The sequence below is a fragment of the Tympanuchus pallidicinctus genome, unplaced genomic scaffold (genome assembly GCF_026119805.1).
Source record: "Tympanuchus pallidicinctus isolate F22 unplaced genomic scaffold, pur_lepc_1.0 scaffold6, whole genome shotgun sequence".
In the NCBI taxonomy this organism is placed as follows: Eukaryota; Metazoa; Chordata; class Aves; order Galliformes; family Phasianidae; genus Tympanuchus; species Tympanuchus pallidicinctus.
Genome location: NW_026294780.1, coordinates 11,769,423 through 11,793,865, shown reverse-complemented (window position 1 = coordinate 11,793,865; position 24,443 = coordinate 11,769,423). Strand labels below are relative to the sequence as shown.

The 24,443-nt window shown below is 38.1% G+C and overlaps 1 protein-coding gene across 1 annotated transcript in view; it reads right to left on the bottom strand.

Annotated features, from left to right (window-relative positions):
• Nucleotides 1-8,841: 8,841 nt before the first annotated feature.
• MRPS9 (mitochondrial ribosomal protein S9) overlaps nt 8,842-24,443 on the bottom strand; it is a 33,110-nt gene continuing 17,508 nt past the window's right edge. The window contains exons 6-11 of the mRNA XM_052705730.1: nt 19,006-19,088; nt 16,168-16,243; nt 13,375-13,543; nt 11,261-11,369; nt 10,269-10,438; nt 8,842-9,048 (exon numbers count right to left, since the gene is read on the bottom strand). Coding sequence (XP_052561690.1) covers nt 8,957-9,048; nt 10,269-10,438; nt 11,261-11,369; nt 13,375-13,543; nt 16,168-16,243; nt 19,006-19,088 — 699 coding nt within the window. The 3' untranslated portion in view covers nt 8,842-8,956. The remainder of the gene's footprint in view (nt 9,049-10,268; nt 10,439-11,260; nt 11,370-13,374; nt 13,544-16,167; nt 16,244-19,005; nt 19,089-24,443) is intronic.

Here is a 24,443-nt window from a genome sequence, read left to right as displayed (position 1 = left end):
GACGGGGTCTACTTATTCTTTATCCACTCAGCTTGTATAGAGCTGGAGAGCAGGTCCAGAAGAATGTCTCTTGTTTTGAGGAAGGTCTTCTTTTACCACAAAGCAGTACTCACTCATTGCACCTCTCCAGTCCTGCTTGCAGCAGCAGAAACAAGACATCTGACTGTCTCTCCTTTCTACGGCCCAAGCCCAGGCTCTCACCCTCACAATTTTATCTGCAATACCAAAAAGCCACAGGCCAGTTTTGACCAACAGGTGACATTCATGTACCTATATTAAAAGTTCCCTAAAGCCTTTGAGAGCTGTTGGCCAGCTTGGAGCAAAGAGGACAGCAGTGTAGTTCACTCCGAGCAGCATCTCGAGACATCCAGTGCTACCAGCACTGCTACAGTGGTGAAAACTTGTCTCAGGATACACTGTGAGAACAGTAGCGTGTCACTGGCTGCAGGGAAGGACAGGAAAGGTCAGGGGCAGTGCCAAGCATCAACAGGCATCAACCCAAGGAGGCTGTGGATGCCCCATCCCTGGAGTCATTCAAGGCCAGGCTGGATGTGGCTCTGGGCAGCCTGGTCTGGTGGTTGGTGACCCTGCACACAGCAGGGGGGTTGAAACCAGATGATCATTGTGGTCCTTTTCAACCCTGCCCATTCTATGATTCTTTGATTCTAGGATTCTGATTCTATGACTCTTATTTGGATTTGCTATAGGAAGCTTGGACATTGCCATAGAATCATAGAATCATTAAGGCTGGAAAAATCCTCTCAGATCATCCAGTCCAACTGCCAGCCCACCCCCACCATGCCCACTGCCCACGTCCCTCAGTGCCACATCCACACGCTTCTGGAACACCTCCAGGGATGGTGACTGCACCTCCTCCCTGGGCAACCTGTGCCTCACTGCCTCACTGCTCTTACTGAAAAGAAATATTTCCTCATACCCAATCTGAACCTCCTCCTGGCAAAACTTAAGGCCATTCCCTCTCATCCCATCTCTGTTACCCAGGAGAAGAGGCCAACCCCCACCTCACCACAACCTCCTTTCAGTTCAGTGTGGAGTTTGATAAGGTCTCCCCTGAGCCTCCTCTTCTCCAAACTGAACAACCCCAGTTCCCTCAGCTCCCTATAAGATCTGTCTCCAGACCCATCACAGCTCCGATGTCCTTCTCTGGACTCACTCCAGGGCCTCAATGTCTTTCTTGTAGTGAGGGGCCCAGAACTGAACACAGTACTTGTAATGCAGCCTCACCAATGCCGATGGTGAGATGGACAGTCAAAAAGACCAAGTGCTAAATGGGCAACTGCACTCACTTGGCTTGAGCTTTACTAACCTCCAGCAGCTCACGGTCAGGCTGTGAGCAATTTCTCTACCGTCATACATAGGATCTGTAAAAGAGCAGGACCAGCTATTTCCTATGTCCTTGTCCAGTGCCATAGGAACTTAACTGAAGCTCTAAATTACTTCAATCTTTACAGCTCTGTGGCTTCCCTAAAATGTTCAGATCATCAAAATTATTTAAGGTGAGAAAAAATAAACTTTATCAGTCTCACCTTTTCTACTTCTAATGCACATAATGTATTCATATAATACCTATATGCCTATATGTGTATATTAATTATATGTATATAATACTTCGGTCAAATCCTACTTAATCATTAAATGGTAACGCTGGGTTGACCAAGATCTATTTCCTACTTCTACCATGACCAAAAGAGGCTGGTACTCTTGGCAATGTATTATTTTGCCAGGTACGTGAAATTAAAAGTTAAGCAAGGCCGGCAGCGATACAGAGTGATAACTGGGAAAAAAGGCTACATACTGCAGATGAGTTGTGTCTGTCTTTTTTTTTCCAGCTGTTGGCTTAAGGAGTTCAGTGAAATAGTATTCAGAAAAAATTACGTGTTCTTTTTATTTTGTTAAATGCACATCTAAGTGCAGCCTTATATTTCGCAGTGTAATGATTGGAAAGCTCAGTTGAGCCACCGAAGCCTCGAACAGGAACGTGCCTTGTGAATGCAGCTGTAATTCTGGTCCCATATCTGCATCACACCTCCAGCAAGGAAATTCCTTTCCTTTGAAGTCAGCATCAGCTCGAACACTGGAAACTTCCTCCCACCTCCTCCCTCTACTAAAATAAGGATTATTTTATACTTTTTACTTTTACACTCCCTCCAGGAGCCGCTTTCACACATCCCTATCAGACCAGTAGGCATCTGCAGAGGGGACTTCCAAAAGGCATGGCTATCAGGGAGTTAGGCATTTAGAGCTGCACTAAAAGACCTCTCAGATCAACTAGCCCAAACATCAACCCATCACCACCATGCCCACTAACCATGTCCACCACCTGAGTTCCTGAGTGTACCGAATGGCTGGATATTTCAGGTGTGCAAAACCAGAAGAAATGTCATCTGGAAGAATCAGGCTCAGAACAGATATTTCGCTCATCCTGAGATGTGAGATGCAGTCAAAGCCCCATTCTGTATCCTCTTTTAGTATGCATACTGTCTGGATAGAACGCTTTAAATCACATCCTTCAAAGCCCTTTCCCAACTATTCAGATTTGTCAGTGACCGTTTTCTCATGCTATGTTTATTGCTCCTAGGGTTTTAAAGACCATGCATTATTAATAATGGCCATGCACAGCACTTGTGTAGGTGAAGCACATTAATGCTGATACCATTCTGCAGGCGGGGTACGCTAAGCTGCTTCTATGGGAAGTTCCCTGCCCCCTCCTATTTTGATTTTTCTGCTCTATACTTGATGACTAGCAATAAAAATGGATAAACAGAGATCCAAGGGAAATGAAACTACATCTGCTGAACATTCAGAGCCAAAATACACAAGGTGGATAATTTGCATGCTCTATGTAAAAAGTAGTTATGCAGCTTTCTTCCTACTCTTTACATCTCCATAAAACATAATAATGGATTTCTAATTATACATCCAAATAATAGGCAAGCTGCAAGATGCTGGGAGAAAATTGGAAAGGGGGAAAGAAATGAACGAAAGGTACAGATGTAACGAGGGTAGTGACATTTCTATAAAGATGCTGTGATGGTTGCTAAGTAGTCATTTTGAAACAGAGATTTGTAAGTGTTCTAATAGGAGTTTTCATTTTCTGACAATTTGCTACACAGTTGAGTGATGTCAGACTACAATCTGTAATCTACTACAATGACCAAAGAGGAGCTGTTTTCATGACCATGAAAATACATAATTGGTTCCTAAATTGGCTGGCTACAAAAGAAGCCAATCAGATTTATGCCAAACCCAGGCAATGGGTAAAGTCTTGACTGGTTGATTTTGATGATGTTGAACATTTGAATATCTTGACGCCGAAGTAACACATTCTGTATGAAAAAGTGCCTTGAGGTAAAAAGAAATTTATAGCAGTACACGATTACCCTTTTTACAGGTGGATGATGGCAGTTAAAAGTGGGCTGCACTGTTGCCTGGAAGAGGCTCAGCATCTGATGCCAAGTGCAGGGCTGGGGCGAGCGGAGCCTGGGGGCAAGCCTCATGCCTGCTTTTTGTGTCTGACCACAGTCAGCTCTTCCACATCTTTCTGGTCAGAGGCACCCTGTGAATCTCCCAGAGGGGAGGTGTAAATGCTCTGCACACTCAGCCCATCAACACCAAATCCACCAGCACACATCAACTCGCCGCAATGAGATAAAGCAGAGATCACCTGGTAATCTGTTACAGAAACAAAGAAGCAAATGTTTCTCAAGGGAATTTTTCTAAACATCGTTTTCCTTCCTCATTTTGCCTCAGTCAAATAAAATCATTAAGCATCCTTCACCACTTGAGCACAAATGAGTTCTCCAGCCTTGAAGCACGTCCTTTGCTCAGCCTCTGAAATCAAATGGAGTTCAGAGGTAACACTGGGAGGAATTTGGAATATCTCTTCAGTTCCAGCAGAAGTAATGGCTACCAGAGACTTCTACTGCCACTGCAGTAATCACTGGTGGGGGTTCCCTCAGCCACTACTAAAGCTGCTCACTGGGATGGGGATGTGGCAACTCAGGTCTCATATGGGAGGCAGCTGAAGCACATAACTGAAAGATCCAGGCAGCTCAGCTGTCCTATGATTTTGGACATGATGAGAGAACGCTGCATAACTGTGTGCTCAAATTCTCCTTTTTAGAAAGAAGTTGAATACAGCAGATCTTTCTTTCAAACAGTAATTTCAGTATGCACATCATTGCTTTCTTGTGTATTTGTGCTCCTGCACCCTCAGTGAGGATTTTAGTGGCTAGAGTTAGGGTAGCACGGTTAGGTTGCGGTTGGACTTGATGATCTTTAAGGTCTTCTCCAATCTGAGCTATTCTATGATTTTGTGAGCAGATGAACACATGGAACTAAACCTGAAAAGTGGTTACAAGGTCCTTTAGAAAGCAATGATCTTTTTTTTTTTTCCTGTGTAAAATGTTCATACCACATTAGTGCTGACAATGAATAACTCATACTCTTGCTTTGCACACTGAATCTGTCTAAAACTTGTCATATTATATGAACATACAGACAAAATTAACCTGCTGATATTGCACCACATAACAGGTGTTACAGCTGCCGCCGCTGCCTGTATGTGACACAGCATCCAAGATACAAGAGATGTAAGATCAAAGTTCAAGAGATGCACCCAACCTCAGTCCTGCAAGATCTCTCTGGGACCTGAAATAACTGCAGCAAGACAAGGTTTGAGGTTTTGGAATCACTTCTACCCTGGTACAGGGGTAAACAGTTTTGTCTTGCCATCATCACACATCACCTCGTCTTATAAGAAAGAGCAGATAGCAGGGGAAAGTGCTTATGGGCAACAGTCCTCTTTTGGACTCAACAGTTTGCTTTTGGCTGAAATTGCTTTGGGGATGCTGTAGCCTGTTCAGGATCACACCCAGCCTGTAAGCACACACATCATTCCACTTACATAACTTATTAGTTTGCTATTGTCAGCATCTGAACATGACACCCCTTGAAACAACGAAAGAAGGGTCCACACACATTCTAAAATCAATAAAGATTTAGTTTGTTAAACTATAGACTTCCTCCAAGGAGGCTCCAGGAACATCCTGATTGGTATCTAGAAAAGAAAGAGGATTGGAACTGCCCAGTAGGAAAGACTCCACCATTTCATGCTGAAAACCAACAGCGAAGGTGAACACAGAGGGCTTACGAGCAGATGCTAAAAAACGTGAAGCCTAAACCCATTACCACCTATTTGTTTGCATGTTTTCTCTTCTCCCACTGTCCCTGTTATGTGGGCAGGTACATGGCAGTGATGTGCACTCACATGTGTTTGCAAGATGGCTAGTGAATACATACAGCTGATGACTGCTGAGTGCTAAGCAGAAGCAGAGCCTAAACACTTTTGCTTCCAATTCCAGTTCTGAGTCTACATAAAATAACACAGGGTAGTGTGGAAACTTCTATGGATGTGAGGATTTTATTAAAGAAATTGTACAGATGAATTACCAATTGGCAATTTCATACTACTCATACACCTAACAAATATTCAGATAAATTGCCAGAAATTGGTATGCAGTTTTATAGTGCCTAAAGTTAAACTGCTCTTAATTGTAGTTCTATCAGCTTACACGTATTCATTTCTCTAAAAGATCAAAATATCCAGGAAAAACAACAGCACAGATAAATCAAGACTGAATGAATTAATTCATCACAGCATCTGTAACATTCACAAAGAAAATGATCTTCTCATGATTTTCTGTTTAGGTTGATTTCTATTTAATACTGAAACAGGAAAATAATAATAATACTAAATATGTTGCTGATGACTTGAAAAGTATGTATATAGCTCATTGTGTATCATCATCAAATACTTCCCAGAGAAAATAAGTATTAAATGAAGTGAAATAAAAGGGCTGTCAGCTTCACTTTTCAACGACAGTCTATTTTTCCAGTGCACTATTACGGCATCCTCTGAATCCTCTGAATGAACATCATCCACTGCTCATGGCTTTCAGACAGAAATCTAGAAGGAAATAGTAAAAGTAATCCCTGCTCTTTTATCACAGAATGGTTTGGGTTGGAAGGGAGCTCACAGCCCACCCAGCCCCAACCCCTGCCATGGACAGGGCTGCCCCCCACCAGCTCAGGCTGCCCGGGTCCCCATCCAGCTTGGTCTTGGGCGCCTACATGGATGGGGCACCACAGCTTCTCTGGGCAGCTGGGCCAGTGCCTCACTGCCCACTCAGTAAACAATTTCTGCCTAACATTTAACCTAAATTTCCTTTCTTTTAGTTTAAAGCCATTTCCCCTTGTGCTATCCCTCACAGCCCATGTAAAAAGTCAGTCCCTTTCCTGCTTATAAGCTCCCATCGAGTAATGGAAAGTCAGAACGAGGTCTCCTCCAATTATAGGCTTTGAAGAAGAGGCTGAACCATAACTTAAACACAAGCTTTGACGAAAAACTTGCATCAGATGCTGTTAGTTTGTTTAAGGAGAAATTTCCTCATCTTTCACATTATGTCAGCAGCATTGTAAAATCCCTGTGTTCCACAGCATATCAAGATTACAGCTACGCATTACCAGAATAACATCAAAACTCTCCAGTTTTAGTCACTGAAATTAGATTTCTAAAAAACAGCATTCTCACACATGTATTATTTTGCACTCAAATTTATATCCCTTATCAGCAGAAAAAAAAATCCTTGAAACATGAATCTACACTTTAAAAACTCAATTGCACTGTTTTTATATTAATCTGTAGCTATAGAAATCAGTATTTATAGGGAAGATCCTTCATCGTTTATTTTCCAAGCGCATACACAGCACTTCTGAAAGCAGCTACTTTCATTAGGTTGCAAACTGCTCCATCTTGTGGTGAAACAGCAGCACCAATACGAATATCTCTAGTTTCTCCGTGCTGTGGGAACCAGTCAGAAGGTAAACTACTAGAAATCAATTGCACTGATACATTCTATTGGACTTGGAGCCAACTTTGGTAGTTTACCCCAAAGCAAAATATCAGTGTGGTGGAGGGGAGAAAAAAAAACAATCAAATCCATACGAACCACAGCATGCAATGACCACAACGTACAGGCTGCTCATTTCCTCCTTATTTCCTGCAGTCAGAAAACATTTTCACATTTCAAGTATGTCATTCTTACAGCTTTACTGCCTAATACTTAGGTAGCTGAAAAATGATTTGTCATACTTACTTGTCTTTAAAACACAAGATTCTTGCCTCTTATTCTCTTATTATTTTTTATATAGGTGCAGCTAACACTTTTAGGTTCACATACTTTGGTGTGTATGTAAGCATGTGGTGTGCAATGTAAACACTTGGTATTCACATCAAAAGAATCCTTACATTCCTGTCTTAGAATGGGTATTTACTGAATGCTTTTAATAAAAGTCACATTATCATGCAATACATGAACAATTTGGAATTAAATTAGCAGAAAGGCTAGTTAAAGCGTTTTCCATTTTCACTAGTGTAAAACACTTCTCATTTAGCCTCAACTTGCTTGTCAAAGAATCAGGTGAACTGTCTCAGCTGTTAAATTCAGCTTGAATAAATCACATATTTTGAATGAGATCAACTACTTTAGTGATGTGAAACCTATCAGTGACTCTAGAGAGAAATCAAACCCAAGTTTACTGAGCATTCTCAATAAACAAATATAAGTGAAGTGGCTCTATGGAAGCAATCAGAAACACACCTGTCAAGGATGCACCCTGCTCTCTTTCATTCAGCCTGAGAGATCTACGTGTTTGCTGCTGCCTCTTGAACGGCACTTTGGGAAAACAATGGCCCAACACAGATCACTCAGCTATTTATCAGCTTCCATGCTCTGCGAGCAACTTCTGTTATCACTGAGGTGTAATGTTTTGGTATCTACAGCAAACGTGAGGAAGGGCTGTGTTCTCATCATATCCAGAGAAACTTAGGGCCCTGTTGTTACTGAGGTATTTCTTGTCTGCTTTCCCCTGGCTTGATGAACATTGTTTTCTTTTCCACTGTAGCCCAGTTCATATGGGAAAGATGAAAGATATGCTTTTCCTGGAAGCTGTGTGTATTTGACCTCTGTCCCAGGAAGGAAGATGGAAACAAACCAAAATTTTGTGCTGATCTATTTTGGCAGGGTACAATTATAGACAGGAGGTGGGCTGCACTGTCATCACCTCCCGCTTCTGATTTTAAAAAAAGAAAATTCTGACTGGATTTGGCAAAGAGTCCAATGTTATCTTTGTGCATTAGCCATATTCAGAACTTGCCTCTTTGATCGGATCCCCTGAGATTTGAAAGGGTGGAGAAGATTAACTTCAGCCTAACCCCACTAGCTGTTTTTGCAGTTGATGGAAGAAAAAACCCTGACTCCTCCAGAGGGTGATTCAGAGCACCTAAAATTAGATGCTTAATATGAATCACTTCCTCCTTAACTCTGGGGAGTATCCTGGAGGCAGTTTCCACCATCAGCAGTTAGCCTTTGCAAATGTTTCCCTATCAATATCCCCTCAACAGCTGTCAGTGTCATTCTAAGTAGTTTCCTCAACTCCACCACAGCTTAGGTTGAGTTCTGTGGATCACTCATCCTCACATACCTGAGATGCAAAAAGGAAGGCACTTCAACACTCAGCCAACACCTGTTTAGGAGCTGCCTAATTCCAGAACTTTGATAGCCGAGTCACTAAATGAGCAGGTTCATTTTTCAGAAATGTACAATCCACCAACAGTTTCATAAACTGTTACTGACTTCAGTAGAGCTAGAAAGCCGGCGCTCAGAATTTGTTATTTCAACAAATTGTGTGACAATTTTCAGTGATTTAAAATTAATTTTAAGAAAGCTATTTGTCGATCCTTAAGTAGAGAACACGCTATTTTTAACTGTAAAAAGTCTTTATTGTTAAATATATTATCCCACAGTTTTAAATCGTGATTTGCTATATGCTTTGAAATTCTTGGAGCATTCTGCCTCTCCCGAAATACTCAGACCTATCGCTTTTTCCAGGTGAACTTTCGTCGTGCTCCCTCTTGGCCAGGCTTCTTCCGCTCCCTCACACGTGGATCAACTGTCAGCAGCCCAGCTACAACACAGAGAAGCACCCACTTGTTATTAGTTTGTATGTGAATTACAGCACCTACAAGGATAAAGGTCCTGTGTAAAACAAGCTAAAATGGATCCGTTTCATAAGTTTCTCCAGTTCAGTTTCTTTGGTAACTGAACTTTCTTCACGTTTTACTTTATGGACATTAAGAAATTCCATGACATCCCATTACAGATTTTGTTTAAGCCTTTAGAGCAACGGTCTCTAACTTTCTAAATTGCACACTCCTATCTGTAAAAGATCTTTGAGCAAGCACCTCAATTAAATATATTCATTCATTTACTAATTACATATGTGCACTACTGAAGTTCTAGCATTTTATTTCCTGTATCACAAGGGATCTTGTGCACTCTGTTCAGAATTATGCTGATCTCCTTAAAGGTACCAGACTCATGAAAATATCAGTTGACAAGAGAATTCCCAGCAAATCTCACTTATTGATACTGAACAATTGTAATCAGAGAATCTTGTTGCAAAAACACCAGCACAAACAGAGCTTTACATCTGCTGATGGCAACAGAGTGGAAAAAATATTAACTGTTTTGCCAATAGTAAACAAAGGTAATCCCTGCTAGTTTGGAAAGAGCATAGTTAAAAGTTCCCTGTTCATAATTGTGTATTTTCTGTAACAGTATTGCATCTAATCACTCTGAAGTATCAAATACTGTAGTTATTCCATCTTATTTAAGTAAATTGCCAACTTTAATGTAAGAGAAAAGAAACTCCTTCAGTCCAGCTCATTTCATATTGTATGTTTATGCTCATTATTATCTCTTTGAAGCTACAGTGCTTAAGTTTGAGAATAAAACTTTCTGTATGTGAAGAAGACACAACTATGCAAGTAAAATGAAATACAATTTCAACACCCTACAGCTCACAGTGCTCGATCCAGACTTCTTTGATACTGAATCTACAAGCTCGTCCTGTGATTTTATGTAGATGCAATATAAGCTGCTTTACAGATCCAGCAGAGGTCATGAACACATGGAAAAACTCTGAAGTCGTCCAAAATGTATACAAAGGATGGTAGGAAAAAAATGAAAACAATTCATGAAGTCAGAGCCCATTCATACAGCATACAAGGTTTCACTGGGATTATTTATTCACATTTGCACAATCTGCTCCTTAATTACTCTTGCATTAATTCGCTTAAACTAGAAACACACTGGGAAACACTGAAATCAAGTCTCCATTCCCACCTTGTCTCATAAATTCCACTTCTTTTTCAGTCACAAAACTTCTCAAGGCTTTTGCAGTGGCTAAACGTATTGCTCCAGCCTGTGATGATCTTCCTCCACCAGAGACTGTGCAAATTGTGTCATGCTTTCCAATTCTGTCTAGAAACTGGAAAGGGAACAACAACTGTTCTCTAAAAATAAAAAAATAAAAAAATACTCATAATGGATTCAAATTGTATATGAGGTCGTTGTGTACATTTTCTATCACATTATACACAAAGCCAGTTAACTTTAAAATAGATATTCAGAAAGGTATTTACATCCCTGAGGTATCACTGAAATAAAAGAGATCAATGCGGAATTAGCAGCAATTTTCAAACTGTCAATGTTAAGTACTTGAAGTTCAGTTTTGCAATTAATTTTGTCTTGCTATTTATCTGTGCATGCCAAGATCTGGATATTACAACTGAGAAATCTCTCATCCTATTCTTCAGCTCAGAAGCCAAAGGTTTACCAAAAGGTTGACAAATAAATGTTTCTATCCTTTTTGAGAAGTCTTCTCTATAGCAAGCTGTGCACATCATTCAAAATCTGAACCAACATATGAAGTTTCCCACCTTGTTTGCTTCCACTATACGACTGAGTAATTACACATGAATATAATGTGCCAATCTCTCAGGAAACACTTCAATACTTTTCTTTTTTAATTATTATTTCTTTAAATTAAACTGTGAGTCCTTTCTAAATCTACCAAAATTCACGCTCTTTGTTTCTGCACCCCTGCAGAAAGGGAAATGAGAAAGAAAACAAGGCTTGCCAATCAGTTCCTATATTACTGACTCCTGAAAAGTAGGAGGAAAATAGATTAATCTTCATAAAATAGGCAGTAATACATAAAAAAAAAAAAGATAGCACCAACTCTAGAATATAGAACTGAAACATAATTGCATAGCATTACTTCTGGTGGAATGTTTTCAGTACATTAGAAATACACAATTTCATTGTGCTCTCACCTGTCCTGCAGGACTGGGAAGTAACGTAAAACATCTATTCCATTCACTGTAATTTTTCCAGTCCCATTGCCATAAACTACTGCAGTAGCTCTTGATGTTTTTCTCACACCTTAAATAAAGAACAATCTGTTACGTGCCTTTAATTTTCTAAAGAATCTCAGGTACCCAGGAAGTCAAGCTGATCTTTACACTTCCATACAATACCAGAACGTTCCATTTTGGAGGCTGATGCAGCAACAACAACAAAAATGGGGGCGAAGGGGAGGAGGAATAAATACAAACTGATGATGAACAATCAGTTTTAAATATATTTTGATCAATACTATTAGGGGTGGGAAAAAAAGTGAATTGATGTGGAGTTGTTTAAAGTCTACCTCCCATAAGTTCAGAAGGTCAGGACACTTTCTGGACCTGGCAAGATCAATGTATGCAAAAATTAACTGCTTGCTCAACACCTATGCACAATTTCAAACTTTAATGGCTTCACAAAAAACAAATAAAGTTTAAAAATATTCACATGGAAAAGGTTAACACTAACTACACTGATATAAGCAATGCCTGTGCAACATTTAGCATTGCTTCCTCTGAAATTACTAGATGCAATTCACATTCATGTTAAAATATAAACTCTACCCTAAAGCCTCAGAACAATCTTCTGTAGCACAAAGGAAACAATCATTGTTATAATGAAAGAAATCAGACATTTTGCTTAATTTAGAGGGATGATGGGACACAAACAAGACTCTTCTTGAATGTATTGTGATGGCTTTTCTTAAATAAGATGGCTTGCGTAAATACAGTAACTACTATTCTGAAGACACCACAAAAAAAACCCAGTGTGGATTAAATTCCAGTTTGCCTCTTTCACACTTCTTTGTTATCATGTCATCTTGAAGTCAACTCAGCGAAAACAGTTTGCCAGCCATTTTGGTTCTCAAGTTCATAAAATTATAGCATGGCTTGTGTTGGAAGAAATCTCAAACATCACCACCTGGTTCCAACCTCCCTGATGTGGGCAGAGTTGCCAACCAGAAGATCAGACTGCCCAGGAGCTGGCTGGCTTTCAGCCTGGCTTTCAATACCTCCAGGGATGGGGCATCTACAACTTCTCTGAACAGTCTGTTCCACGGCACCCTGTGTGAAGAACTTAGGAAGAAGTTCTTCCTAACACCAATCTAAACTTTTCCTCTTTCAGTTTAAATCCATTCTCTCTTGTCCTAACACTATCAACCCACATGAAAAGTCTGTCCCCCATCTGTATGTAAGCTCCTTTCAATGACTGGAAAATCACAAGGAGGTTTCCCCACAACCTTCTCTTCTCCAAGCTAAACAATCCCAACTCCCTCAATCTTTCGTCACAGGAGAGGTGCTCCAGCCCAGTTAACAGTACTCATCCCTTCTAAAAGTACAGCATGAAATATGTATGTGAATGCACAAATCTGCATGATTTGTTCAAGAGGTCTTCAGACATTCCTATCTATGTTGTTGCTATATTACTTTTCCCAGACAATTACTCTTGGCTCTTCTCTAATATCATCTCCGTCCCAGCACCAGTGACTGATTCCTACCTGTCTCATAGTGCCAGCTATCAACCTGCTTGAAAAATTAAGCTTCTTAATTCTCTGCATTTTCATCAGCTGTTTGTGTACACTGAAATGTCTTGCTACTTATTCTTTGTATCTTCAAAATTCTCATTTGATGAGCCACTTACACAAGCCATGCTAAAACTTACTTGTAGGTCTCCAAGCACACCACTTTCATACAAAACACCAGTGTTGTAGCCATGGAACTCTGTGAGTTTGTGCTCCTCTCAGCCCTCTCTCCACTATGGTCAACAGACAACTTTTCACAGTAATTTTTTTTTTAAATTGTATTTGTAGAACAAGGAGGTCCTCTCTGCAAAGGTCTCAGAACTCAGTTGATATACTGTGCCAAAAAGTTTGACTTTGTCTGTATCATAACTCCGTGTTTTAGCACATCATTAACAATTACATATCCAATATACACGTAAGTATATAAAAAGAAGCATTCAAACCGAGTCACGCGCACATTCACATTATAAAGAACATAGTGCGAAGAAAACAAATCTGCACCGACCAACTTGAAGTTATTACCTTCACCAGTGCTGAAGGCCACTCCTTGCTCATCGTACTTCAAGGGCTCAATAGATACTTTTTGCAACTGCACAGCAATTTCTTTGGAAAACTTTTTAATATAATTCTCCTCGATGTCACCGCATGGCAACGTCATCAATTTTTCTAAGAGTCGAATAAACCTTGAGTACTGTAGACAACAAGACTTCATTAAAGGATGCAAGTGTAATTGCATTTGCTAAAACTTTCTATTTTTACATACTTGATCTTTCTACTTCACTTTTATTGATGATTTCTGACAAGATGACACTTCTGCACCTACATGCTGATTTAAGAACAGCATGCAGATGCATCATTTTTTGTGTGACTAAAGATACCTAGTTCTTTCTTCAGGCAACAATAAAGCATTAATTCAAAGTATAACCAACCCCTTCATAATACAGGATTACTGTATTAGAATGAAGTTCATCTCACTTTTAAAAAGAAAACATTGAGGGGGTCTTCATTCTTTTATTATTATTATAATGGCAAAAGAAAAAGATTTTCATTTTCAGTAAGTCAGCACATTCATTCACTTGGAAGTAATTTTATTTCACTAAACTGAACCTCTTAAATGATTATATTTCATAATATATACAGGAAATACCTATCTATCTATCTTTGGCTGTTCAAGCTGAGTTACTTTAATGTTTATGATTTCCTTTAAAACCTAACAATCAAGCTATTTAAAAATTCAAGAGATACTTGACTTAAAGGGCAACCTCTTGAGATAAATTATCCTTTGCTACTGTGTGGTTCTCTCTCCCCCTTACACCCCCTCCAAAGTTCTTCAACACGTGATTAAAGAGTAAACACCACTGTGTTAACCCCTTTGTGCTACAAGCTGGGATGTCCCATTAAGCATTACTGGCCAGAGCAACAGATAGCTAGTCACAGGGCATGAAGGTATGCCATCTTCTAAAATGGATTTTTCATACAGACATTGGATCTTTATTCTTGAAACTTCCTTTACTTACAAGTTCTTATTCAAGAACTTATTTTTTTGTTCTGCTTCCAGAATTTTCAGCACAAAATTATTATTATTATTATTATTTTTGTAATCTAGCAACAGACCCTGGAGTTCTGACATCACTCAATTTTTCTACCTTATGATCTGACACAGATCTGTGGTAAAGCCTTCAAAGATGAGGAATATGAATATACTAAGGTTTAACTAATACAGAGGCTGCAGGTGAAGAAAGCTCCCCAGAGTTTTTTTCACATACACAGTATAAATAAAAAAAACCCAACAATTATGATTTTGTCTAATAAAGCACACACCACAGAAAACTTCTCTGCAGTGGCAAAATAAAAGAATTTGAGCAGGTAACACCAGCAGCTCATTCTCAGCTTCAAATACATTTAAACATCAGCGGTTGTCCTATAGGCTGAGACTTTGTGGTTTTACATTCAAGAGGCCTAAACATAACATAAGGTCTTTTTTTCCCACCCATCCACTGCACAATCTTTACAGATGTGCTGTGTGCAAAAACCAGTCAAGAACACTGAACTGATTGTTGTACAAGCAGATCAGTTCCTGGGACTCTAAGAACAAAACCAACCATCCCAAATGCAGAAGCTACCGAAAACACTGAGCTTGTAACTACTTCTATTAGAAGCAAGATAGCTGAAATCTCCTTGGTATACCAGAATGGAGATTTACAACAGCAATTTCAAAACTTAGACTTGAGGAAATGAATCTGCTGAAGACCTTTAACTTCACCCATAAACAGCCAGCTGTCACGTGTTACTGTTCTGTATGACAAATGAACAAGGGGCATCTTTGCTACTGTTGTACTATTTTTGTAATGATATTGTCCAAAAGGGATTCAAGAACAGTAGGTGGAAATAAAAAATACTTGGAATGCTCAGATTTGTGTTTTATTTGTTTTATTTATTTTTATTTTCTGGTACTATCGTATTCAAGCTTGAACTTCCAAAACAAATCTGAAGTTGTTCAGTCACACAGTTGTTACAAAACCTAATGTTGTTTAAAAAGCTCTGAATAAGAAAACAAGATGCAATATAAAGAAGTACTCTGAATCTGTGATCAAACAAAGTGATGCAACCTACTGATACTGAGAAAACTACAGAAAATTTTCTCTCTTCTCCCATACTTCATATCAAGAATAACCAAGGAGCCATCCCAGATCAGACCACAGATAGTGCAGCCTTATATCTTGTTTCTGATATTTGATTCTGTAGCCAATCACTAAGAAAATGAATTCTTATTTCTGACCATCTTTCTCTGTTACTTTTCTATCACTTAGGAATATTATGCCAAACATTCTCCACGGGTTTATCATTTAACACACACAAATCCATTGTGTTTCCCATCTTTACTGTAGAGAAGAGGTGAAAGGGTTTAGTCCCATTTTTTCATCTGTAATTAGAATTTCTATTATAAGTTGTCACTGTGCTCAATCCCTGACAACACAATTAGATGACGAGTGCTTTTACTCCAGACCTCACAATGCCACCAGAAGAAAAACTAAGCTATGTTAGCTTTAAGTCAGGGTTAGAAAACCCTTAATTGTTCTGTACTGTGGTACTTCTAAAAAAAAAAAAAAGAAAATAAAGGGACATTGGGCACTTTTAAAGGCAACATGAGATCAGTGGGATAGTGCTCTAAGCATATATATTTTCATAGGAAGGTTGACAAATCTTTTAAAGAACACCTGCCTCTACGTAGTACCTCTTAAAATCACAAAAATGCACGGAGTCCGTGTTTTGAAGACACAAGCCTCCTTAAGATTAGAAAGATTAATTACTTACATCATCATCTGACAGTTTCTCTAACAACATTCCTTCCAATTCCGTCTTAGTCACCCATCTGCTGCCAACCAGGTTTCTGTTAAAAATATCACATATATTCTCCCCTTAATTAACCAAGCAATTAGAGTTGCATCACAAAGGACCGCACTTACAGTCTTAGTTCAGAAACACATTTTCCATCACAAATGAATACAGATCCCATAGGAAAGAGGATAAGGCCTATGTTGATTTTCAGAGATATTTTGAAAGGAACAGCAACTTCACATATTGAATGTATCAAATTTATGTATTTCACCTGCATTTTTCATATTACTGAAGTCTCATACAGAGCAGGAGTAATCTTGTAAAAGTAAGCTATCTACTCCACAGCTTAAAATTTAGTTTACACTGGTTTTTAGTTTTAGCTCTCTGCTTAGAAAAGCCTGGCTTACAAGGAACAAAGAAAAAAATAAAAGGCAGGATGTTAAAAAAAAATCTGAAGCATCAAAATTTTGTCTGTGCTCTTCAATACCAGAACTCCACTAGCAGTAACCATGGTCAAAGTAACAACATACCTTATCTTACTGACTATGCAATCTTGATATACTCAGTACAATAACTGTACTGAAATGATTGCAATTGAACAGATATTTTCAAGAAAACAACCTCGTATGCAGATGTTAACACAAACAAAAAAGTTTGCAACAAGTCTTTGGGAAACAAGTATCACACAAAGACTGACAATACAATGTCAAAGTTTCCCAGTAAATTTAAGGCAAAGCAGTAGCAGCAGCTTTCTCACATGTAGGTTGGGGTTTTTCTGTGGTTTTCTGCTTTGTTTTTTAAAAGAAATTATCTTAATGAACAAGATCTGATTCAGAAAAGCATTCCTACTCAAGGTGATTTTGAATATTACTTATAAAGTATGTTTCTAATGTTTTTCTAAATCAAAAGAAATGCTGGTTCCAATAGGAATTTAAAGAAGTTCCCAATTCTGATAAACTCAAGTATACAGTACATGTATTTACAAATAGCTACTTCCTGTGAAATCAGTATTTAAATTGAAATTTAAATTGTATTTAAAGTGAAATTTATTTTAAATATATGAAAAGCTAGAAGCTTCAGTGATTCAAGGTCAACTTCCAATCCTTCAGTTAATATTACAGTGTGTCCATGATAGATTGTTTTCTGGAAAAAATAAAGATTTCCCTCCCTCTCCTACCTACCTTGAGGAGATAAATTATCCAGGCTAATCTCAGAGGAAGTACCACATCCCTTAAATCCTTTAAACTCTCAGAGCTTTTATAAACATAACAGAAGGAGGGGATAAAAACAAACCACACTTTCAACCCTCACTACCTTTAGGTCATTTTTCACATCAGTAAATCCACCATCTGAGCTCTGCAAGGAGTTAGGTTATTTTTCAGCAGTATACACCAAGCAACTAAATTCATTTGTTCTCGTCTGTTTAGAAACTAGCATGAATCTATGACAAAACATACTGTGGCTCATAGGATGCTATATAGACACCATGAAGAAACATTAACTTCTTAAGTAACTCTTATTTAAGATAGAAATAATCTCAACAAGTTTAACACTTTCTCTTCCTCAAACAAATGGCTGAAAAAAAGACAAGCCAACATGATCTGCAACTAAAACCACACACATCTGGCCAGAAAATGCAGAGCAAGAACAAAGAAAACAATTAGGACACTGAAAAAAGAGTAATCACGCAAAAAAAACCCCACACTGAAATAAGGCTTCTAGCTGTATCCAAAAGCAAGAACACAGCTTAAGAGAAGCAAATAGTTATTAAAGCATACACTCATTTCAAAGAGCCGTACACATGGAGAAACCAACTACAGCATTCTCCACAACTTGTTCTGGTTAATATACATAAATACATATATAACTTCTCTACCCAGTGGATAGAGGTAAGCTGAAGAGCTTGCTGTGCTTACCAGAAAAGTTAAAGAAAGAAGAGAAACTTAATTCAATTCCTAGTAATGGTGATATTTACACAAACTCAAACAAATAACTCTTCTAAAATGACTATGGTTTTGACAAGCTAGATTTTCAAAGCCTTTAAAACAAAAATAACAAAGGATTTTGACGGTCTTCAAAGAGGTATTGGTAAGTAAAAATACTCAAGAATTGTAATTAATGAAAAACTATTACAAAGCTCAGCTTCGGCCTTCAGATTTTTCCAAGAATCAAGCAATTTATTTGGTATTTACAAAGGCCTTCTTTTCTCAAAGAGCTTACCGCCCTTTCAAAAATCATTAATGAAGAAATAACTAGAAAACTTTACACAGACACAAAGAACCCTGCATACCCTCTAAATATTTTCAAGATGCACTTGCAAGAGAGTGGTGAGGTGCTGGAACAGGCTGCCCACAGAGGTTGTGGATGCCCCATCCCTGGAGGTGTTCAAGGCCAGGTTGGATGGGGCCCTGGGCAGCCTGGTCTAGCATTAAATGGGGAGGTTGGCGGCCCTGCCTGCGGCAGGGGGGTTGGAGCTTGATCCCTAAGGTGTCTTCCAATCCAAGCCATTCTATGATTCCATGATTGCAGAAGTTTTATAGAGGACAGAACATTGGAAAGAACAGAGAGAGATATTAAAGAGCAAGAGAAATAGCTGGGAGTTCCCCAACTTCAGGAGTAAGCAGTGAGTACTCCACACATATGGATTACAGACAGACTTTTAAACCTGACATTAGCATACAAATGTTAGCCAAGTAATCGGAAAAAAAGTCTGAAAATGTATTCAGGCAGGATGGGGGAACTACACAATGTGCCAAAACAACCAAGGCATTTCAAGAAAATTAATCTCAAGATCCATTCCAACTGGAAACTTACTTTTTCTCCTTCTGCAGAGAAAAGCCCTGAGCAGCCAGTTGGTCTTGATGTCTCTGAACATTTAGTAGTTTTTCATATGTTTCCTAAAATATAAGGGGAATAATGAAATGCATTTCCCATTCAATATTAAGTGCATTTTAATAGCAAAGTCTTTGTTTTCACTGTCCAAACATCTAGAATTCAAGACAAACAAGCAGAGCTCTAACAAATAAGATTTAAAACGTTACATTCAAGCTAAATTTGTGAACATTTAGTCAGTATATATAATATTTTCATATGTGATTCAATGTAGTTGATATTGAATTCTGCTGTTTTTCTTCAGCGTTTGTTGCCCTCTTAGAACACAGAGCTCATACAAAAATTCTCAAATATATACAGTAAAACAGCTACATCTGTATAATGGATGTGTCTCCAAAACATCAAGCACAATGATTTCAGTAGAGCATCACGTTTCAGCTTCTTCAAAAAATTGAGAACGTTTAAAAATTGCAGATTATTTCATTTAGCAACATTTTTGTACATTTAGATTGTCAGTTTTAGCAGTGGTTTGTATCAGTCAGAATTCCCTGTTACACTCCCAGAGACAGTTACACATTAACACACATTTATCAAAAGCAGAATTTCTACTCTTTCAAACATTGCAGACATACCGGCTCTGAATTTTTTGCACAACTTTTCTTTCACAGCAGTTTCCTTGCTATTCACAGCTATGCATTTCCAAACCATGCTGCTGTGACAGTGATTTGTAACTTCAGAAAACCGAAAGCAAAAAATACTCAAAAAGCCATACTGAAAATATGACAGGAGTAATATTTTAATGAAGTATTTTCACTTTTCTTCAGTTCAGAAACTTTCAAAATATTCTAAAATTCTACATCCAGTACTTTGAATTACAAAAGTGATTTAAAACACAAGTTAATATTCTGAGAAATAATTACAAGTAATACTGAAGAAAAAGAACTTTTGCACTACAACAAAGTTAATGAATGCTAAATCATTTACTTCCAGTAAGATGTGAAAACACAAAGCTTGTAATCAATTCTACATACTTATATTACAGGAGAACAAATCAGGAGAAGAAATGTGAGAAAACTATGTACTGTCAAAAATTAACCACTGCAATTCTATTCTTAACATAAGTAATATTGTGATTTGCATCAGGATGCAATGAAACTTCTGCAAGTTTACAGGCGTTGAAAACACACAAAAAAAACCCCATCCTGCTTAGAGTTATAAGCACCTACTGCCCAAGCTGATTTATCCACTAATAAAAACACCTGCACACTGACTAAAAATGTGCACTGAAAACATATGAACTAAGAAATGATTGGTATCTGAGCTGTATACAAAGTATTTAAAGGAGGACTATTCTGAGGCCTGTGATGCAGATCATAGGCAATATTTTTAACAAGATTGTGAAACAACAGTATTTTTTTTAATAACTCCACAGTGCAAAATCCTGAACTGACCACTTCTTGAGGCAGCACAAGAACTCACATGTTACAGTAGCATGCCTTGAAGAAATCCTTCAAATTTGACAGAGATAACTGTTTTGAGGAGGAACTAGGAAAATTTCTCAATTAAAAAAAGCCCATTCATCTTCACATAGATGGAACAATATATAATAGAGCATAACAAATCATAACTTCAAGGATTACCAGCCCTCAGAAATACATATATGGATCTGTAAGATAACAAGGTATGGCAGCACCACTTTGGGCAAGATTCACTTCACACCAGCTCTAATAAACTTAACAGCTCTACTTCCAAGCATACTGCTATGCTGAAATGATTATTTTTTACATAGGAAAAGCAGATGCATGGTTTGGGTGAGTGGGCATGACGTATGCCTGACATCAAGAGATTTAGTATGCATTTGTAATTTCACACGAACAAGAACCAGGAACCTTCTGCTCCAGGTAGGGAAAAGAAGGACAGAAAAGTTTTGGCTGGAGATATCTGCACAGAACTAACTGGAACAGTGGTTTTAGGTTCCAGTGAGCTTTATGAGCTCCCATAGGTGGCAGTCATCAAAATGAGGCATGGAGAAGATACTTTGGACGTTGAGAAGACTTGTCAAATAATCAAACAGGGTAATGGAGTATTAGCTCATAAATATAGATTTGTAGGTTGGGCTTAGGTTGGAAGGGACATTAAAAGATCATCTAGCTCCAACCTCCATAGTGGGCAGGGTCATCACAAATACATACATGGAGTTCTCACTCATGTGCCAGCCCCTCTGCTTATCTCTTGGAAGGCATGCAGTGCCACCTTCCTAACTGGCAAAGGAGTCAGCTCTGCCTACTCATCAACTTCCATCATATTCATGACACTCCTGCATATATTTTTAATTGGTTTAGTTTTATTGGGATAGATTTTTTACTGAAATAAATAAATAAATGAATAAATGCAGCAACAAAAGCCTAACCCAACTATATCACAGCTCTTTAAAAGTGCTACTGAAAGATACATGCAAATAAAATGAGGCATTGGTTGCCACCCACCGATTTTTAGACTCAGAAATTCATTGTTCTAACCAAAAAATTCACAATTATTAACTGTTCTTTCCTCAAGACACTCCATAGGTACTCCCAACCAGGGCATGCTTGAGTTCTAAAAATGTGCACTTGCAGGAATTAAGACGATCTCTTTAAAATGCTTTGGCTAACCTGCAGTGCTAATTTCCACTGAAATTAAAAAAAATATAGTAAAATACTTTCATGTGCAAAACAAATCAGTAACGAAAGTCAATTTGAATCTCTTATGAGATAGAATTTTGCTCTGAAGTATTGAAAAAAAATGAATGCAAGTGTTTAATCTCTGTATAGACAGAGTCAACAGACTAAAAGAACCACTCACGTGTGCAGTAAAGCATGTGGGTGATTCTTTGCAAAAATCAGGAATTGTGTGTAATGCCCAATAATTTATCTGACAAATCTTCACTCCCCAAAGGCTAAAGAAAGCGCCTTGAAGGCACGCTTGCATTTCCAAAACTGGCAGGTGAAGATTTTACCAATCACTTCAGGATTCAATAGTCCAATTCATGAATGTACACATCTGTGTGTCTTGTAAACTCAGCTATTACACAATCAAAATAGCTGATTTTACAAGATTGGCTACGAACTGAACTGCTTCCGTATCTAAGAGAACGATCAAATTTCAGACCCATGTAAGGATGCAGCCTTTTAAAATAAGAACTAATATTCTTTTATCCTGTATGAAATTTTAGAAAGAAATTAGCAAATGGAAACCCAGAAGACGACGTGCTTTTATGTTGCTGTTTTAAATGGAAAATACCTATTACAGCATTAAATTGTAATACTTTGGATTTTGCAAAGTCATTTTTACATAACATTTTTACACTGCATTTTGCCTTTTTGCTTCTGTTTTTTCACTTCAGCACATAGGGTTTTTTTAAGAGTTGAAATGCTGTTACATGCATTACCTACTATTTCTGATATTTCTAAAAAAGTAAAGCAGCAGTTATATAAAATGACTACTTTGCTGCATACAGAATTGTACGAAGAGCCCATTGTCTGTTATTCCCCACATTACAAAAATATGACCATATCATCTCTGAAAAACTTGTAAGTTAAATGATGATTAAACACACTGCCAAATATTTGTGAAACTGTTTCATGCAGTAAGAATTTTTCATCTATCTGAAGAAAAAGAAACTGTTCTGTCCCTACAGCTAAACTTTATTCAACAGGCAGAACAAAGGAATATAAAGCGAATAACCTTTATGAGAGTTCATTTAATATTCAAGTCATAGCAACGCATATATTGGCTGTTACAACAAGTGAATACACAGTATTTCTAATTTCACTAAGTGGATAATATTATTTACTAGCATTAACTACATAAACAATGCTGTTAACACTGATGCCACTGAAAATTAATAAAAGCGAAATTCTGCAGGAGTCTATGCAGTAATTAACAGCCACAAATTCAAGCTAAACATTATGTTTATCCGATTTATTAGACTTAATGTAGCAATTTAAAAGGACATCCTCAAACAGAATTGATCACTTAAACCAGACTGTATTAATGTACAACCCCTTTTTTTTTCCTAGCCAAATTAATTAGCTTTGAGATTTAAAAATACATTTTCTTAACTAAACATTAGCCTAATAAGAGGTTAAAACAACACCGGGAATTTCATGCAGATTTCTTCTTTAATTTGGCTGACTAAAAAAAAAAAAAAAAAAAAAAAAACCTTAAATCTCATTTAATGGATTCAGGCTTATTGAAGTCTATTTAATGAAGATATTCAGAAACATTCTAAGAACACTCCAGCACTTAAATATCCTATACTAATGAAATTTGTGTTTGTCAAAGAGGTTTTGTTTGAAGGTGGCTGCCACTGTTAGAAACAAGATGCACACTATTCTCTTTGAGATTTCCAAGGCAATCTTGCATACTCTAACTACTCAGAAGAGCTAAAAATAAACTTGTGCTCCTTGTAAAATTTGTAATTTCTTCATTATGATGGAATGCAACAAAACATCTTGCCCTTGGGTTGCTCTGTTTCAGCCAAAACAAATGCAAATGGCTTGTCAGATGACAGCTGTTTGATAAGGCTCCTCTACAAGACCTGCATGCTTTACTTTTTTTCCGTGAAACTTGGGATGAAAGGCAGAAGGCAGGAAGAGAATTAATGTAGCATACAGTCTAAAGGCAATGCTACAACCGTGATTAAGTAGAAAAGTTAAAAGGCACAGATTTTCCACAGCCTCGCTGCGTGCAACCCATCCGTGTAACAAGTTGACAGGCCTAGCGCGTCAGCTCCATCATCCCCTCCGACAGCTAAAACGCAGCACTGCATCCCTTTTCAGAGAAAATTTGCGTCTGCACCATGAAGCGTTGTACATTATTTCTTAGCACTGCGGGGGGCTCAAGTCCATATGGAACCTTCACAAATATTACCACAGATCAAACCAGCGGCGTTTCGAGGCAGATTTGACATACCTATTTAAATGAACAGCAGGGGTCCTCGGGCTGCCTCAGGCTGTGCAGGAGAAAACCTCTGTGGAAAGCCTATGCTGCAGCTCCATTACTCAGCAAAGACACACTCTACATTTATCATTCATTTCATTTCTGCCAGGGCAAGAAGCTCATTTGCCCAAGGTCAACAAAAAAAAAAAAAAAAAAAAAAAAAAAAAAAAAGAAAGAGGAGGAAAAGAGTGGGGGGAGCTGGTTTTTATTCTCCTAAAGAAATAAATATACCTGACAAGAGGGGATTTTGTCCTTTGGGTACACAGAATACAAATACCAGATAATTCTAATGAAAACACTACACTCCATAGATCTACGCACTGACTTCGATAACATTTTTTTTTCTTTGGAGAACAGACTAATCACAGAATTTTTTTTAAGACTGTCAAATGTGGAAAAAAATCCAAAATGTCTGTGGAATTAAATTCTCTGGCATACGG